This window comes from Asterias rubens, chromosome 1 (assembly GCF_902459465.1).
Source record: "Asterias rubens chromosome 1, eAstRub1.3, whole genome shotgun sequence".
NCBI classification, from domain to species: domain Eukaryota; kingdom Metazoa; phylum Echinodermata; class Asteroidea; order Forcipulatida; family Asteriidae; genus Asterias; species Asterias rubens.
The window spans coordinates 27,717,770-27,737,166 of record NC_047062.1 but is presented as its reverse complement, the minus strand read 5'-3'; the positions used below and the strand labels follow the sequence as shown (position 1 = coordinate 27,737,166).

General features: G+C 39.9%; 1 protein-coding gene across 2 annotated transcripts in view; it reads left to right on the top strand.

Annotated features, from left to right (window-relative positions):
• Window positions 1-19,397, top strand: part of LOC117305105 (cytoplasmic dynein 2 light intermediate chain 1-like) — a 111,094-nt gene that overhangs the window by 71,272 nt on the left and 20,425 nt on the right. For both annotated transcript variants that reach the window (XM_033789893.1, XM_033789975.1), the window contains exons 10-13: window positions 264-349; window positions 476-549; window positions 15,004-15,101; window positions 18,578-18,670. In XM_033789893.1, the coding sequence (XP_033645784.1) occupies window positions 264-349; window positions 476-549; window positions 15,004-15,101; window positions 18,578-18,670 (351 nt within the window). The remainder of the gene's footprint in view (window positions 1-263; window positions 350-475; window positions 550-15,003; window positions 15,102-18,577; window positions 18,671-19,397) is intronic.

Below are 19,397 nucleotides of genomic sequence, written 5' to 3'. Positions count from 1 at the left end.
TACATGCAAGTTGAATTATACATGGCCAATTATCTTTGTTTTGAAATTTTGTGATTTTTGTTCATTTGCCATATGTTTTACATGAAAGCACAGCATTCAGGTCTGCCTTCTGTACCAAACTTCACAAACAATGATAACTTAAGCTACCTGATTATCATTTGGTTGACTTGGGGAAGCTACTTTAATGCTTGTTTATAACTATTCAATAACTTGCTCATTTAATGTTGTTTTCAATTTATTTGCTGGTTAATACCCTTATTTAGTTTTGCAGTACTAAAAATGAAGGCTTGATGAATCGCACTAAAGCATATGTTGGTCATCTAGTCTTTGGCTCACCTATGTCAACTAGGTAAGTCAGACTGATCCAACTACAAAATTTCAGATATATCCTTGATTGATTACAATTATTTTATTACAATGATTTAATTGTCGTACTTTCAATTTGCATGCCTGATTAGCTTTGTTTCTTTTACAGTGCAAAATTAGTTAATTTTGATCACAATCGACCCATAATGGTTCCATTTGGGATGGACTCGTTGGACCAAATTGGTGAGTATAAACAAATTAGTAATTTTAATTTGTAGCTCAAGCTTGTTGGTTATGCCCCAATGGCGAAGTACATCAGCCGAAGGGGCATATGTAGTGTTTGCTTTGTCCTTTTGTATGTGTGGCTGAGTAGGTATACACATTAAAACCGAGGACCTATACAACAGAGGACGATAGTCATCGTCCCGTTTCACCAAGTGAGGGTGCTTTACACTTTGAGCCAAGACTAGGGGGGTGCACTTGGCCTTTCACTTAATGTCCATTACGTGTGTGGGCATGTCTACGCATTCAAACTGAGGACTTGGAGAAGGTTATAACAAAAGGAATCCGGGAAAAATTCACACCGAGGACGTACTCGATTTGATTTCGTGTACAAAACCAATGTGGACGTCTGAAAAATAAACTATGTCCAAACAATGGGAGAACAAAGAGAAGTCCTCGGTTTACACCAGCTGGGTGTGTGTGTGTGTGGGTGGTTGCATATGTGTGGTGTATGCATTTTGATTACACGTCGTGCCAGATGGGTTTATGCGATAGCAAACCAAAAATATGGCAGTCATCGAGGACCTGTCTAAAGAATGCCACAAAAAACAACTTGAAAATGAGGACGAACAACACCATTGTTACCATGTAAGAATTGTGGCCAAATTGTGGCAGTTGAAAGCCTGTTAACATCCATAGCGAAGTTTCCGCTTTTTCCATGACCCTCACACATTCCTGGTATAAACAAAAGAGGGGCAATAGGAGGTCCACGATTGCAGTCGTTTACACACTTTTGTGCGTGGGTAATCATTGTCCAAGTGATAACTTCTAAAGGACTTTGCATATCAACTCCAAACTTGGTTTGTGGATTGGTCTAGGGGTCCCTAGAAGCCTATTTTTGTTAGACTCTGCAGTTAAATATTAAGGTAATTATGGCTAAAACAAAGAAATGTTGTCGGAGCGATATCTCAAGAAGGATATGGCATATCAACTCCAACTTGGTTTGTGGATTGGTCTAGGGATCCCTAGTGAGCCTATTGTTTTTAGACTCTGCAGTTAAACAGTAACGGGCCACCCTGCCTTCACGCGCAATGCGTCCAAGACTGTATTTACACTGACTCCAAAACAATCAACTCTTCTCCTACTATCGTACAGAATATGAGTCATTAATTTACAACTATCAACAAGAAAATAATCACAATAACATTCACAATACCACTGGCATGAAAATTATATCAATAAACAAGAAGTAATAAACTGTTCCTAAATCCTTAATTATCTGATCTATTGAGTCCTACCCGCCACCAAAGTTATTTTGTTTCCGGCTGTGAGTGTAGTGGAATGTGACCGTCTGGTGTTGTGCCAGCAGAGGTCCAGAAAGGGTTATGCAGGTTCTTTGGTCAGTCCCAATAACAAAAATAATAATAATAATAACAACTTATTTATACCGCGCCAATTCCAGGCAAACCTGTTCAAAGGCGCATGACAATGAACTATAAAAATATTAAACCATCTAGGAAGTAAACAATAAAATATAAAATACACAGTGTTTAAAGCCATTGGACACTTTAGGTAAACAGTGTTGTCCAAAGACCCACACTTCGTGTATCCAAACTTATATATAAAATAACAAACCTGTGAAAGTTTAGGCTCCATCGGTCATCGGAGTCGTGATAACGGTAAACCTTGTTTCCGCACGTTTCGCCGTGTCATGACATGTGTTTAAATAAATCCGTAATTCTCGACAACGAAAATTGATAATTGTTTTAATGTTTTCTCAAAAAGTAAAGCATTTCATGGAATAATATTTCAAGAAAAAAAGTTCAGAAAAAAGAGGAGAAACGGCAAACAAGTATCGTGAGAAAAGGTATCTAGTTATTAATTGAACATTATTTTAATAATTGTTGGTGAATTTTTCACCCTTAAAACACAAACTTGTTACCATCACCTCCTCATTCACCCATTGCTTTACACGTTGTTTTGCCTGCATTTTGTTGATTTTGCCAACGGTTTGGGGTATAGTCCGGTGCTGTCAAAATTACGGTATCTAGACGTTGATTTCCATAGGTGCTGTCTGTCTATGAGTTCTTTATGTCTGTCCCCAAAACTCGATCATTTTTAGATTACTTTCCAAAATAAGATTGGAGCTACAGCTTGCACTTGATGCTACCGCACCCTTTTTCATGAATCTCTCCGGTTCTCGTTTTCTTAGGAATGTCCTATGTACTTCTTACGAGAACACACAGTCCTGTACTGCACACAATAGCACGTCTACAATTAAAGTCACCTGGAAGTGGTATTTTTTCAAAATAAAGCTTTTGTCACTAAGATATGTGTTTTGATGAGTGGATTGTGCATTATACAGTTAACTAAGGTTCACAAAAATTAGTTATCATTGTATTTACAAATTTAAGAGTAGGCCCCGACCCGAGAGGGCGCTGTTCGTGACGTCAATTGTGGCGCGATATTTGAAGAGAAATGTGTAGTCTGGGCCCATACACTACGTCTGGGTACCTGATCGCTATAATGCCTATGTACAGAGCTACAGTCACGGAGCAGACTGCACGCACTGTATACCCTGCACAGTGAATCGCAAGCTAAAAACATGCTCTCAAAGTTCAAACTTACCCAATTTTTTTCACGTTTGGCATACGCTCTGTTTGTTGTCACGTCTTTCAGGTACCTTCTTTGACTTCCCACTCTGGAAAAGTTTTGGGGATCGCGTCATGTTTTAGAATAACTTTTCTCTTCATGTCAAATGTGTGGTGCATTCTGGATTCGAAGCGCAACGGCTCGAAGTGTTCGCTGCACAGCGCTGAAAAAGACGTTGGACCGGACCACTATTGCTCTTGTGAGTCTGACTTTCGCGGCCCACATCCGCCCATACTTGGGATCTGCAGGAAACACATGCAACCTGACCCCATCTACACGTGGTCGGCATTGCCGGAAACGTACGATTTGGACCGTACATGTACTTTGCACGTGTGTTTACTCTACGCATTGCAGGCAAAGTCTGCCTTGATCAACGTCACAAAAGGGGTAGGCGGAGTCAGCCCCCCAAACAACTTTATCTATTTTTCAAACATATAAATCGTGACTAACAATTACTAAAAAAAATGTTTTATTGTTCAAAAGCATATACTATTATGTTTGAAAGAAAAAAAATTATATTTCCAGGTGACTTTAAAGGCAGTGGACACTATTGGTAATTACTAAAAAATAATTATTGGCATAAAACCTTTCTTGGTGACGAGTAATGAGGAGAGGTTGATGGTATAAAACATTGTCAGAAACGGCTCCCTCTGAAGTGCCATAGCGTTCGAGAAAGAAGTAATTTTCCACGAATTTGATTTCGAGACCTCAGATTTCAACGAAATCAACCATATAAATGCACACAACTTCGTGGGACAAGGGTGTTTTTATCTCGCAAGTTCGATGACCGATTGAGCTCAAATTTTCACAGGTTTGTTATTTTATGCATATGTTGAGATACACTAGGCTAGTCTTTGACAAGTACCAATAGTGTCCACTGCATAAACACAAAGGAAGTGCACTGTATGACCTGCAGCTTATTTCACGAAACTTTATGCAACTGCTGAAAGGGACACACCGGCTCACCGTTTACGCAATTTAGGGCTGTAGAATCATAAATTATGTTTTTATAGATGGTTGCTGTAAAAAAATATTCATCAAAATGTCACATAATTAGCGAAAAGTGATTAAAAAACCCAAAAGTGGTAAAAGGCCAGCTTGTACGTGTTTCCAGCCGTTGCAACTGTCAAATCTTCGTGACATTGTCGCACAATGTTGTAAGTAGACTGGTGCTTTGTTTAGGAACGTTTTACTACGACGCAGCATAAGGATCCAGTCTATCCATAAATTATAAACAAACAGCATATACGGATCAGGCAAATCCTTCGACGATGGAGGTAGTCGTGCTTCGACGTACATCCAAAGATCGCCATAAGGAACACAAAAAATTAACCCAGAATATGATGGGACAGTGACAAGTAAATAAAGCATTCCTGGCACCAACTAGGCCTACTACTGCATAGCCATGATGCAGTTCGTGGCGTACATGCTCCCGATGTGCTACTCCTAGAACTATTTCGGTTTCGTCCGGCTGTCGTCTCCCATAACGGGAGACGATAACTGGACAAAACCGAAATAGTTCTAGGAGTACCGTCGAGCCAGGACCCAATTTCATAATGCTTGTAGGCCTAAAGAGGAACAGAAATTTGCTAAGCACAATATAGTATTGCATAGCAGAAACTGATACCAGCCAAATTTTAATTAAATTTGAAGTGTTGTGAACTTGTGGCTGGTGCCTGACTAAATTTGAAGAGTAAAGAAATTTTGAAAGCAGTATTTTCTGCTAAACAGATAAAACTGATCAATGAGCCCTGTTATTCACAGTGAAACATTTTTTAATCTTTGAGGGGGGAGGGGGGAATCGTGAGGGATTCAAAAGCGTCCTTATGAGAATGTATTTTGAAACGTATTTTTAAGGCCTAGCTTGACTCTGGATTGAAAGCGTAATTTTTTATTATAGCGTAACGAACCTAAACGATGTATATGGATTGTATAAGCGTAGCTGAGTAGCTTGGAACGTAACCTTATCTTTTGGAACGTTAGCATATCTTGGAATGTAAGCGTAGCTGGGTATCTTGGAACGTAAACGTTGCTGCGTATGGAACGTAAGCGAAACTTGACTCAGGATTGAAAGCGTACCTTTTGTAATTATAGCGTAACTTGAAGGAACGTAAGCAAAACTTGGAACGTAAGCGTAGCTGGGTATCTTGGAACGTAAACGTTGCTGCCTATGGAACGTAAGCGAAACTTGACTCGGGCTTGAAAACATACCTTTTAATATTATAGCGTAACTTGAAGGAACGTTAGCTTGGAACGTAACCTCATCTTTTGGAATGTTAGCATAGCTTGGAACGTAAGCGTAGCTGGGTATCTTGGAACGTAAACGTTGCTGCGTATGGAACGTAAGCGAAACTTGACTCGGGCTTGAAAACATACCTTTTGATATTATAGCGTAACTTGAAGGAACGTTAGCTTGGAACGTAACCTTATCTTTAGAACTCGTAAGCATAGATTGGTAGTCTACCTAGGATAAGGACCTCTCTAGTCACCATCCCGGGTAGGTATAACACATAAGCCTAGATTGCTACCTAGGAGAAGGACCACTCTGACCACCATCCTGGGTAGTAGAACTCCTAAGCCTAGATTGGTAGTCTACCTAGGATAAGGACCTCTCTGGTCACCATTCCGGGTCGATGGAACTCCTCAGCCTATATTGGAAGTATATATACCTAGGAGAAGGACCTCTCTGAACTAACGTACGTTCACATCCTAGTGCGGACAATGGCAGCAACCAAGGTAGTCCTGAGGGGAGTGGTGCCCCCTAGTCTTATTATAGCCTTTAAAGGAAGCTAATGGTAATGTTCTGGCCAGGTCTTGGCCTGACAGAATGCGATGCCCCCCCCCCCCCCCTCCCCCTCCCGGAGGAGGTCATCTGACGACAGCCCAAAGTCCAATGCGATCTGCGATACAGGAGGCCGCTCATTATGGCTACCTTCAACAAACACAGTGAGGAAGGATGCGAGGGTCAGAGAGATGGACCACTGTGCAGTGATCTTGGCAAGAGTCATGAAGGGGATACCCTCCCCTCAATTCATTTTCATCATTGACTTCGACCTCAGACGAGCTATCGGCAGACACAAGGTGGATCTTGGATTCACATTGATGCCAAGGAGATCGAGCCTCTATCCCGTAGAAGCCATGCCCGACCTTGACTTTGCTGATGACATCAGTCTCTTCTTTAACACCACAGCCCAGGCACAAGAACTTCCACTCAATGCTAGAAAGACAGGTGATTACATACAACATCTAAGACCATACACCTCTGACCACATACGAGGTTGAGCTTTGTCAGTGTCCTGATGAGAGATGCTGAGGCAGAGACCACAGCAGAGTTGGCTGCCTGCATAATGGACAGGGAGGCTGAGAGACGCTGCCGGAGATCCCGCCTGCCCGCGACATGATGATAGAGAGCAGGTCGTCCAGTTCACTTGCCGGTTGTCCTAACGCATGTTGGGCTTCTGACAAGTCCACTTTACTAAATACAAACTTTGCTGAACCTACCAAAATGTCCTCTTGGAAAATGTCAATGAGCAAAACAAATTGCTGAAGTCGGAGAGTGCCAGCAATGGGTATCAATGACCTCGACTGCACTGATGGCATCCTCTTCTACATGTACATGGCGGACTTGGCACGAGAACTACTTGCAGCTCCAATTTAGCAGAGTATGACTTCATAAGAGAAGTTAAGATGTTAAATCTGACTTCAGTTTAACTTAAGGAAGACCAATGCGATGGCATTCATCTCGAAAGACGGTAAGGACTAAATGGCGCTTCCGTTATTGAGAAGTTCAAGTACCTTGGTGCCCTCGTAGGATGGATTGAGCGACATAAAAGTGAGGAACTCTTTGGAATGGAAGGCCCTTCATTATGGCATTGGCGAGTGTGTGTGGAAGAGATCTGGTCTGACCAACAACACCAATATATTTCTTTTTGTGGCTTCAGTTGAGTCTGTACCTCTTTGATTTGATTCAAGGTGTGAACTATGAAAGATTGATGCTCCCGGTTTCAATTTGATGCGTACTTTCTATCAATCATTATTTGGTGAAATGTTCACTGCTCCATACCTGAGCTTCCTGAGCCCATGTACAATGGATGGGAACATGGTGACTCAGAACCACAGCCCATACTGATGTCAAGTAGTCAAATCCCTACAAGTTACCTGCTGGAAGTTATTTTGTGTTCATGCCAGAAGCATGGGTTTCAATGCACAGCAATGTGTGCATTTCAGCAACAGATTGGTGATGAAACTCGCTGTATGGCTACATGTTCCTAGGCAACAGCAGTTCATTCTATAACCAACTTAATATGAGGGATTGGTGAGTGACACCAATTGCTCTTTCGGCCTGTATTATCATCAAGTAGTATTTCGGTGTAAAGTTCTGGGGCCTTAAAGCCATTAGACCCTTTCGGTACAGAAAGAAGAAAAAAAAGTTCACAGATTTACAAATAATTTACAGGGTTTACAGAAGGTAATGGAGAAAGACTTCTCTTGAAATATTAGTCCATGAAATGCTTTACTTTTTGAGAAAACGGTAAAACAATATAAATTCTCGTTAGCGAGAATTACGGATTTGTTATAAACACATGTCATGACACGGCGAAACGCGCGAAAACAGGAGTGGGTTTTCCCGTTATTTTCTCCTGACTCCGATGTCTGATTGAGCCTAAATTTCCACAGGATTGTTATTTATATATAAGTTGTGATACATGAAGTGTGGGACTTGGACAATACTGTTTACCGAAAGGGTCCAATGGCTTTAACATTAAGCATTCATTAATGAATTGTTATGAAATTCATTGGATAGTCATACTACCTGATTTGCATAAATAAGCATTTTAAGCTATTTTACTAGCTCGTTTGCATAAAAAGCATCTTGCTTATCATTGATCACGTTGGTTCAGCCTCAGAACATAGGAAAAACACTTCGTTTATCATGTTTGCTTGCCTAGCTACAGAGATATTGAAGAGAAATCATGTTTTTGTAATGGCGGCCACTAATTTGCATATTCATGAGTATTAATTAGCACTAATTACTTCAGAAATGTTTTAATCCTACTCTGTGACCTTCAACATCTAGGTACTGACGTATCACTTGTCATTTTTGATTGTCATGTTGCAGAGATTTGCTTAAAATGGTTCAAAAAGGTCAAAAATATTATTATGCAAATTAGATGGTCAAAAACTCAAAGTTTCGCTTGGGAACCACTTTTTTCGGAATCAGCACGCCTGAAATGTATTTAAAAAATCTGGTTCCTTGCTTTTACCCCAAAATGCCTCAATCACCTTAATTAGAGCTCTTTTTCAGAAATCCGCCTAGACTATTATGTGCATATACATGTACTGCCAGCAACTGTTTTGTTGGCAAAAACCAATTCTGTAATGTTCCTTTAAGTATGACCCTAAACCTGCAACCCGTCTTCATTCTGAATCTGAATCTAAAGGAAATTTCAAACAGAAATAAAGGCCAATAAGTATTTATAACTAAAAAGAAATTGATAATCGGGTTTGTAGTTCTTGAGATATGGTCCCACTTACGATTGACCCAGAAGTAAAGGTCAACATTGAACCAAGTAACCCAAGTTCAATCTTAAATGCTACAAGGATCAATTACTGAAAAGGTTGAAATCGGCTGTTTAGTTCTTGAATTTTCGTCCCACTTCCGGTTGACCCAGAAGTAAAGGTAAACCAGGGTCACGGTATTCCAAGTTGAATCTTCAATGCTCAAAGGGTCTATAACTGAAAAGAAATTGAATATTGACAGTGTTGTTCTTGAATTTGGGTCCAATTTCCGGTTGACCTGCAAGTAAAAATCAACATGGGGTCACTGTTACCCCAAAGCTAATTTCCAATGCCCATCAAGGAGTTTATAAATGAAACAAAATTTGAAAATCAATTGTGTAATTTTAAAGATATGGTCCCACCTCAGGTTGACCCGGAAGTAAAGGTCAACATGGTCACGGTTACTTCAAGGCTAATCTGCAATGCCCCAAGGAGTCCAATAACTGGAAACAAATCTAATCGGCTGTGTACTTCTTGAGATATGTTGCTTCAAAGATTGACTCATTAAAAATTAAAATAAAGCTCACGTGGTTAATTAAATACTAATCATAATCCATCACACAAGATGCTCATGGCGCAAACCGGAAATCAAATAGAAAGAGAAAAGTATCATAAATACAAAGCTACTGCAAGAACCAATGAAGAAGTTTAACTTAGTTACATTTGTAACTATACCTTCATGACCTATAATATGATACAAGATTGGTTATACCATGGAGGAACTAAGCCAAGTGTGATTTTTGGAGGTCACAAAATAAGGTGGAGTCTTTAGGGAAATAAGGAATAAGAACAAATAAAACTCCTAAAAAGAAACTAGAATTTTTCGGAAAAGCATTTATATAGCACTTTGTGCAAGGTCTCAATAAACAAAATTACAAAACTCATTGCACCTGCAGCCGATTTAATATAACTGTGTAAGTCCACCTGCTGTTGACATGTTATAAGTTTCTTGTGGGTCACTCTCTTGCGTTCTTTATTCTATATTAAAAAGAAGACAAAAGCCATGTTTTAAAAAAGGTGATGATACAGTAAATGATCATCGACAAATAAAGCGTGGGATTTAAAGAGTATTGTTCATAAAGCCCCATTTTCAAACTAGCATCTTCACAAAAATTGCAAAACAAATAAGTTGATTATATCACATTTCTAGAAAAATCTAGGAATAATGGTGGAAACAATCAAATTGTGACAGCAGCACTCAGTAAAGCTTCTCCTCATTGAACCCAAGTCTCGACACTCATGGGGTGACAGGTCTTTTTCTTCAGCCGCGCCACGCATCTGGAACTCTCTACCACTTAATCTTCGATCTTGTCTTTGTACTGCAAAATTCAAGTCTCTTCTCAAAACTTATCTTATGTCACAGGTTTTCAATGACTAATTTTGTTGTGTCTGTTTTTCTTTGTGTTGTGTTTTGTTTTTGTTTTGTTTTGTTTTGTTTTTGGTTTTACTGCGCCTTGAACACCCAGCAGGGTGGATATGTGCGCATTACAAGTCTTATTATTATTATTATTATTAAAGCTATTTGAAAAATCCTCTACCATCATCGTGGATAGTTGGACAAAGCTGCTGAAGTTTTAAAAATGTACCATTTTGAGCTTGCTAATAATAATTAGATATAATTATCAATTGTGTGGATCACTGACACTACGACCGTATTTCAGAATTCCGTATTTCATCTACCTCCATTGTCACTAATTTGTACAGTTCTCTACTCATTAATCCCCGAAATATGTAGGTTTATGCACGTTACATCCAGGCTCCAGCGAAGGTGACAGTAAAACAAGGTTTTAAACTATTGAGTTCTGATACAAACAATACGGCAAGTCCGCATTCACACGTCTTTTCGAGTGTCTGATACTGTTAATCATTTAACTAGTCCTGTCTATAAATGTTTACAAACTTACGTTTACAAAATCGTAGATTAGTGGTTGAAGTTGAGCCATTTTATCTTGTTCCTGTGGTGTTTAGGCTTTATCCACGGAGACACTTAGACATGTTAGATTAGACTGATTCATGGTCAGACATCTTGGATTGGAACTTCAGAGCCTCACTTGGAGATATGTTTGTGCATATTGAAAGAGAAATTTGTACAGCTGCTGCTTCCAGCTTACTCCTTCTGACTCTTTTATTATTATTATTATTACTAATTATTTGACCTCAACAAATACAAGTACATCAATAAGCACAGCAAAAGTTAAACGATAAGCAACGAACCAATCAAAATAATAGCGAATACAATAATTATTCATGCAAAAAGTACACAATAAATATTTTTAAAAAGCGTTCTGTTCAGTCGACGTTCGACTTCACCGTTTGCTCTGGGCCATAGTGGTGTGACTCTGCGATGAGTGAAACCAAACTCATGACCATGAAATGGCGGGCCATTGTCTGTCTTCACTACATCAGGAACACCTTGTCTAGCGAAAACCGCATCTAGCTTTGGAATGGTTGCTTTGGATGAAGTAGAAGTAACAATTTCGACTTCGGGATAGCGACTGTATTCGTCAACAACCACAAGAAGATATTCTCCTGATGCATATGGGCCAGTGAAATCCACTGCAACTTCTTTCCATGGGGCAGAGGGTAGAGGTGTCATTTTCAGTGGTTCTTGTCTTTCTGCACCACTAGTGGTTGCTGCTTGGCATGGAATCCATTTTTTCACCTTGTCTTCCACCATGCTGCTGTTCCAGGAAACCAAACTTTCTCTCTCAGGAATGCTTTTGTCTTCACGATCCCTTGGTGACTGGCATGAGCAAGATTTACAGCTTTGGATCTCAGGGACGTGGGCATTACTAAGCGATTGGCTCTCAGGACCACTCAATTGCAGATTGTTAGCTTGGATCGAATTGGTTTGAATGATCGCATGACTATGTCATCCCAGTCGTTTGACTTTCCAGATTGAATAGTCGTCATCAGCTGCGGTTTCTTCGCGAACTTCATCAAGGGTCATTGCTTTAGGAACTGACTGTATGTTACACGTATCATGGTCGGTGTTGAAGGAGATTAACTTCAGTTGTTTTGCTGTTGAATAGGAGAGTATGTTAATTGTGTCGGTATCAACTATGTGAAAGTCTGCAGGACAAGATGTGGAACCGATGGTAACATTAGCAGAGAAAACACAGAGTACTGGCAAAGGTATTGCAGTGCCGTATGAGAATACTTTGGATTTCGGCTTTCTCATCTGGAACAAATGATGATCTTGTTTGAGGAGATTGAATGACTTTGAGTCAAGAACATTGACGGATGCTCCACAATCTATCATGGCTGTCATGGTTGTATTGCCAATGTTCATCTTACAGGTAAGCAAGTTGATAGAGTGGATAACGAAAGCACTTGCATGATTAGCCAATACGTAGCCTACATCAGTCTCAGAGTTGTCATCATCTTGATCAACAGTGTGTACAGCTTCGTTGGCTTTTGCTCAGCGACAAACTGATGCAAAATGTCCCATTTTCCTACAGTGCCGACATTCTTTTCCGGTGGCTGGGAAGGTATTGTGTGGGAAAGGACCTCCGCAAAACCAACCAGTGCGATTACCTTGTTGTGGTTGTCGGCGTTGAGGCTGTGATTTTTGACCTGGAGATGGATTCTGCTTGCTTGGGCGGCGGTGATTGGAATTTGACTGCTTATAATTATCCCGCCTGCCTCTATCACTGACTGCATTTATAAGTGGCTTCTTGACGACCGGCTTCAACTAAATCAGCTTCACGCTCACTTGTCTCAAAAGAACGGCCAATGGTTAGTAGTTGGTTGAGGGTCATTGTCTCTCGCAGGGCTCTTCTGCGAAGACGTCGAGATTGACAGCTTAAGATTATCTGTGCAACTATTTCATTGTCCATATTGTCAAACTCGCAGGTCTGAGATAGCTGTCGCAATCTGGTGTGGAATGTATCAAGTGTCTCATTACTTTCTTGCTTGGCTTGTCTGAATTTGTATACCTCATATGCTTTGTTTCTCCGAGGGTTGAAATATTTGGTTAATGCATCGACTGCTGGTTTATATTCTTCATCATCCCCCATTTGAAATCTCGTCTACTTCCTCAGTACCAGCATAATGAAGAAGTAGTGCCCTCTTTCGTTTTTCACTAGTGATTTCCATAGCTACCATCAACCTTTCGAACCGTTGCAGCCATTTTTTTCCACCTGGGGCCTGCGTTACTATCGGCATGGACGTCAAACCTCTGAAAGACTGGTAGGATTGACATGTTGTATCGAGGGTGGCTGACTTTACAAAATAATGTTCTGATTCTGTGCTACTTTTTCTGGATTTATAGAAGTAGAAAATGCCAATAAATCTTCGGCAACTCACCCAAGCTTGCTTTATCCTTTTATCCTTGTCGCCAAAATTTGGTGTTTAGGCTTTATCTACTTGGACACTTAGACATGTTAGATTAGACTGATTCATGATAGGTTTGTTATTGGTCAGACATCTTGGATTGGAATTTATAGACTTAACAACTACAGTCAATAGAGGCCGGTATAACAACTCTACACTTCCGTTGAAACTTCACTGTGTAACATGTTGTTTTCCCTGTAAAAAAGATCGCGATTTAAAATGGCCGCCGCTGCGGGTTTTTTCTAGCGGTTTCAGGCAACAGTCATTGAAATATTGATATTAGCCTCGTCCGCGGTGATTGTCATTAATTAAAACGTTGCGCAGCTAAGACAAGTTTCGTGAAATGCAACTTAAGGAAGTGGCGCAGCTGCGCAACATTTACATGTACGACAGAGTAAGGAGAGAGATTTTATGACATGGTGCAAGTTACGCACTACTTTCGTGAAATTGGCACAGGTTTTGTTCGGGTTAGCCTACGCGAAACAAAACAAACACATAGATCATCAGCCATTGGTTTACAAGTACAGTTACTTTTAAACCACACGTTTTTTTATTTGATGAAATCGGCCACATTTTGGGGGGTAATTAAAACCAGTGATCGTTTGGTTGTTGCCACAATTTCAGTAAACACTTTCGTCTTTTATTAGGCCTACTAATTTGTCAATCATGAACTCATCGGTTCCTATCAACACCACCCATCCACAAATCAACCCTGAATTATTTTTCCAATATAAACTAACTTTATTTAACCTCCCATAAAAACAAATCAAAATAACTAATACTTTCATACAAAACAGACAAGTCCAAATAAATTAATTTAAATACATTCTTTAATTAAATTATGTTTAATCTATAAACATTCTTTTATTTTTGCAGCAAAATATTGATTTTATATGATTTTATGTCGTTCAGAGTTGAGATACAGCAAGTGAGAAGACTGGTCTTTGACAATTAACCAATAGTGTCCAGTGTATTTAACCAGGATAAATGCTTCACACCCTCAGTCAACTTGACTTAATATTATTGATGTAGCCTATGCTCTTGAAAAGGTTGGCTATAACGTAGTTTATGTCACAGATGACAGATTGCTGCAATTACAGTTTTGTACAAAATGCACACCAGTCATAACCCTTCAGATCATGGAGCTATGCTGACATCTCCATCTACTGTATGCTGACATCTCCATCTATGCTGACATCTCCATATGAAAGGTGATGGGCAACACTATCCAACACATTCTGCCTCATTTCTCTCCTTGCCTTGTGCTAAAACCCTGCACACAGCAATCAGAACTTGGAACAACCTCCCAGAAGCTTGATGTCCATTCGTTTAGGACTAGAGTTCATAAGCAAGCATCTTTTGTGTAGTACAGAGTGCTTTACATGTACTTACCATAACTTGGTTGGTCTGAGTGTAAGCAAACGTAGGCTAGTTCCCTATCTTACTAGAGCACTTGTGAATACTGTTCCAGCTGGGCTTGTTCTTTAGCCTGCTGGAGAACAGTGCAGTGTGCAGTTAGATCAGGTTACAAGTAGGTTTGATTATAGTATATTGTACATGTATTTAAGTTAATCTACCCTCATTTGTGTGTTTTATGTTCAACATTTATTTAATGTATTTCTTTTAGTTAACCTCCCCATAGTTAATCAATTTGTCTCCTTCCTGTCTATCAGTTTCTGTCTACTCTGAACTGCAGTGTACCAGTTGATTGGCCAAATTACCTCATTTTGTCAATTTCTGATTTGGCTGTTGTACACAATTACTCTTTTTATGTATGCTAAAAAACTGTGTGTTTGATAATTCACAAAGATAACAAAATGTTGGTTGCAAGTTAAACTACATGTATGTATCACACACTGGAAGTCTAGATGTATGTGCAAGTCTACATGGCTATACTTATACTTACTAACTGTGTGCTGTACAATGCAGGTCTACCTCCTATGACAGAAGCTGATATTGGACGTCTAGATGCACAAACACCATTAGACCTTTGGAGGAAGGCGTACTTATCCTTGTTTCCTCAGCAGGTTTGTTGCTCCATACTTTATATAAATTTCCCCTTTCCACCACACACAAAGCCCTTACACAACATATGTGTTACTAGACTGGCCAGTGAATTTGATCGCGTAATCGTGATTGACTATATCTGAGCACACATCGGTCGGAAGTCACCTGAGCCCAGGTCGGACAAGTTATAGACTCTGAACATTGAAAATGATAGCCTTGACTAATACCGTGACCCTATGTTGATTTTTACCTCTGGGTCAAATGGAAGAGGAACCATATATCTCGAGCACTAATGGAAGCTTATTCCACTGCACGTTTATCCAATGAAAGCATCAGACTGAAATAATTGGATCTGCAAAACCAGTGACTGTCTTTATCTTGCAGGTAAAGACAGGGGACGGCATTTGTATATTTTCTTTAAAAACACATTTTTTGGTTTTTCTTATGACCATAACTTTTGATCAGATTCTTACAATCGATACATCAGCGGAAAGGTGGTTAAAAACTCTGTGAATGCCTTGCAGACATGACCCCGTTTTGACCTTGTCTTCTGGTTCAAATCGGAAGTTGAAAATACAAAAATTCATATCTCAAGAACTACGGATGTACATGTACGACCAAACGTCACTGAATGTACCGGTTCTCATCCGATAACCGATGTTAAGCAACATCAGCCCCGGTCAGTACTTAGATGGGAGACCGCTTGACAATACCGGGTGGCGTAGGATTTTTTTCGTGCCTTGAACACCCTGTTACAACATTTCTTTCAAACACAAGGATTGGGAACTCCAACAAATCTACACCAAACACCACTTTTTTGTTTCGTACCAAAAAATTATGTGTAGTTAATCTATATTAACAAGATGAAGCAGAGGTTAAAAAAATTAAACGTTAAATATTAAAAAATTGCCAGTAAACGTTTTACAACATAAAATGGGTACTTAACAGCAACAATTTAACAAATATTATAAAAACCTACTAACAACAAAACATTTTTAAAACTGTTTACAAATTACAACAACAAGGCAATCAAACACCCCAACAAACAAGCAAACAAACCACCCAACAAACACCCAAATAACAAACCACCCCCCCCCAAAAAAAAAAAAGAACACCCCATCAAACAAAACAAACATACCAACAACCAAACAAGCAAACAAACAAATAACCAGAAATGGCAAACAAGCAAACAAACAGTAAAGACTATTAAACAGACAGACCAAACAAGCGGACAGATCAGACACTCCAACAAGGAAACAACATACTATGACAGGAAGCCGACAAAGAACCACACCTACATAACAGACAGGAAACATAAATGCAATAATCAATCAATACAAAACCTTACTTAAACAAATGCACAAGAACATTAATTTAAAATTAAAAAGGTGGGTGAGCACCAGTTAATACAAAGCCCATAAACCCAAAACTGATTAAATAAACACCATGGGATGAAGGAGTTCTTAAACCTATTGGTTCGGGTTCGTGGGAGGGAAGAAGCAGTCCTTAAAGAATAATTTATATGACGGGGAGCTGGAAGTAAATGATGTATTTTGTGCCTGTTTATCCTTAAGCTTATTGAAATATGACTTACATAATTCGCTACGCCTCTCATTCAGTGGTTGTAGTTTCACATCAGGAGAATAGTAAATACTCTCATATCTTTGACCTGGGTAGATGGACCTGAGAGCTCTTTTCTGAACTTATTTCAATTTTATTGCACAGATACTTTGGTAGGCTACTATGCCAAACTTGGCAGTCATATTCCAACACAGGCCTGATCACAGATAGATAAATGGAAAGAACGTCTTTTTGGCCTATACCAGCACGTTTGAGTTGATATAACACGTACAGTCTTTTACCAGCCTTAGATACAATGAAGTCCACGTGGGCGTTCCACGACAAGTCCCATGATAGGATTAAACCAAGTACCTAAGCTTCACTAACTCTTTCAATGGGTTTATTATCTACAACAATAGTTAGCAAGTTATTGGCATGAGATGAGCCTTTGCAAAAGCCAATCAGCAGCTTTTGAGTTTTGTTTGCATTGATGTTCATGTCGTTCTCCCTCAACCACTGGCAAGCTACATGTTGGCTGATTTCCTGCAGTATCAATGCCGAATCTCTCTTGCAGATCTCAAAGATAATACTAAAAGATCATCCACATATTTGTAAATCGGGCAAGGAGTGGTGAGATCATTGATTTGTACGAGAAAGTCTTTCGGTCCTGATAGTGGAACGCCACCGTTCGGGTAAGTACATCCAGACATGACAGATCCCACCCTAACACGTTGAACTCTGTCAAGCAGGAAAGCAGCCATCCAACGCACAAGATGTTCATCTAGGCCGATGTTGATTAATTTCTTGATAAGAATGTGATGGTTGATGTGGTCAAACGCCTTGGAGTAATCCAGTTGTAGGACTCTAACAAAAGTACCTGCATTGTCAGTGGCCTTGTACCATTGATGAGTCATTTCGACCAGTGCGTCTGATATACTGGTCCCAGGAATATAGCTGAACTGATTAAAGTTTATTTTGCCCTAGATTCCATCAGGCACCCAATCTAGCATGATAGACTCAAAGACTTTGGCAGCAACGGGGGTCAGAGATATGGGTCTAATATCGCTTCGTACTGACCTTGGTGGGTGTTTCTTGAGCAGTGGGATGACATCTGCCGTTTCCAACTGGATGGAACGACTCTTTCTCTCACCGAACTGTTGAAAATGACAGTCAATGGAGCAGCAAGCAAGTGAGAAAATTTGCGAAGGATCCAAACTGGTACTCCATCGGACCCGTTAGCCTAATTGACATTGACATCGTCCAGGGCCTTTTTAGTTTGATCCACGCCGATTGTGAACTTTGCATCCGGAGGGTCCGCTATCTGGAATATTGGATGATTGTCATCCAATCGGGGGCAAGTCGCTGCTGACGGAAGCGAATAAGTCATTGATGTTATCAGCAAGTAACTGGAGATCACCATCCGCCACGGTATTAGCGAGACCCTGCAAGGCTCCGTCGCTTCCGGTAGAAAGTCCCATGAGTGACGTCATGTGTTTCCACCAGTCCTTGGAAGAACACTTCTCCTATGAAGCAATCTTGGACTGGTAAAAGTCCCATCGTAGGCGTACGGCAGCACGGTTCACCTTGTTATGAAGGTGTCTCGCCAATTCAGTGTTACCTGCCATCCTTGCGCGCTGACGTCTCCGCACTAATTTCCTAAAAGCGTCGGTGGCCCAGGGTTTGTCGTTGGTGTGACGTGTGACTACCTTGACAGGGAAACATGATTTTGAATTTGTTCACATTTAGTGCAGTTGTTTGCCTCAAAGTTACAAGGTCTTAAAAATTTACCCATACATTTCCATGTATGTTTTACTTAGTAAAGTTCTATGAATGCATTTTATAAGTTGTTTGCTTATTCCTTTTCTTTTTCCTTGTTACATTGGTAATATTACATTGGTACATGTAGGTTACTACATTGTAACTTTTATCATTACAGAATCTTGGTGATAAATTGACTCAAGATGACCCGGCTAAAGACCCACAGTATGATGAGTCGGCTGTCGACACAATGCGTCAACAAAAAGACAAAGTAAGTTTCACTCTGTATACTATGTACATCTACAACCCAATTTGTCACAGCCAATCCTTATAATAATAATAATAATAATAATAAGAGACATTTATATAGCGATCTTACACAAGGTACCACAGCGCTTTACAAGAAACTATACAATAAGCAAATAAATAATGGCACTGATAATGGGAAAACAGTCACAGCAATCAGTCATTGAACAGGAAAGTCCTCTGGGGGACCCCAGCATTGGTTGGTTCCCAGCTGGAAACACTACCATCATATTGAACAGCTTGGCTTCTGTTTGTTAAAAAACTACATACCCATGGAATAATTGAAGTACGAACGCCAAGGTTCAGAAACTTTTCAACAACAATCTGATGGTTTACCCTGTCAAAGGCTTTTGAAAAATCAGTAGCTACTAATGCAGCAGAATGTTGGGGTCTATCAGTTCCCTTAAAATTTTATCTAACAATTTGACCAAACAGTGAGCTGTAGAAAGTCCTTTGAGGGACCCAAATTGATAAGAGTCAATGGAATTTTTGATATCAGCTATGATCCAATTTACAACAAAATCCTCAAAAACTTTAGAAAACAAACACGTGAGTGAAATAGGACGCAGATTGTCAATAGTAGGGGGATTGCACTTAGGGACGGTTATAACAAATGCCCTTTTCCAAATGTCCGGTACAATGCCCTCCTGCAGCGAACAGTTGATTAATTAGCAGAGAGGGAAGCTTTATAG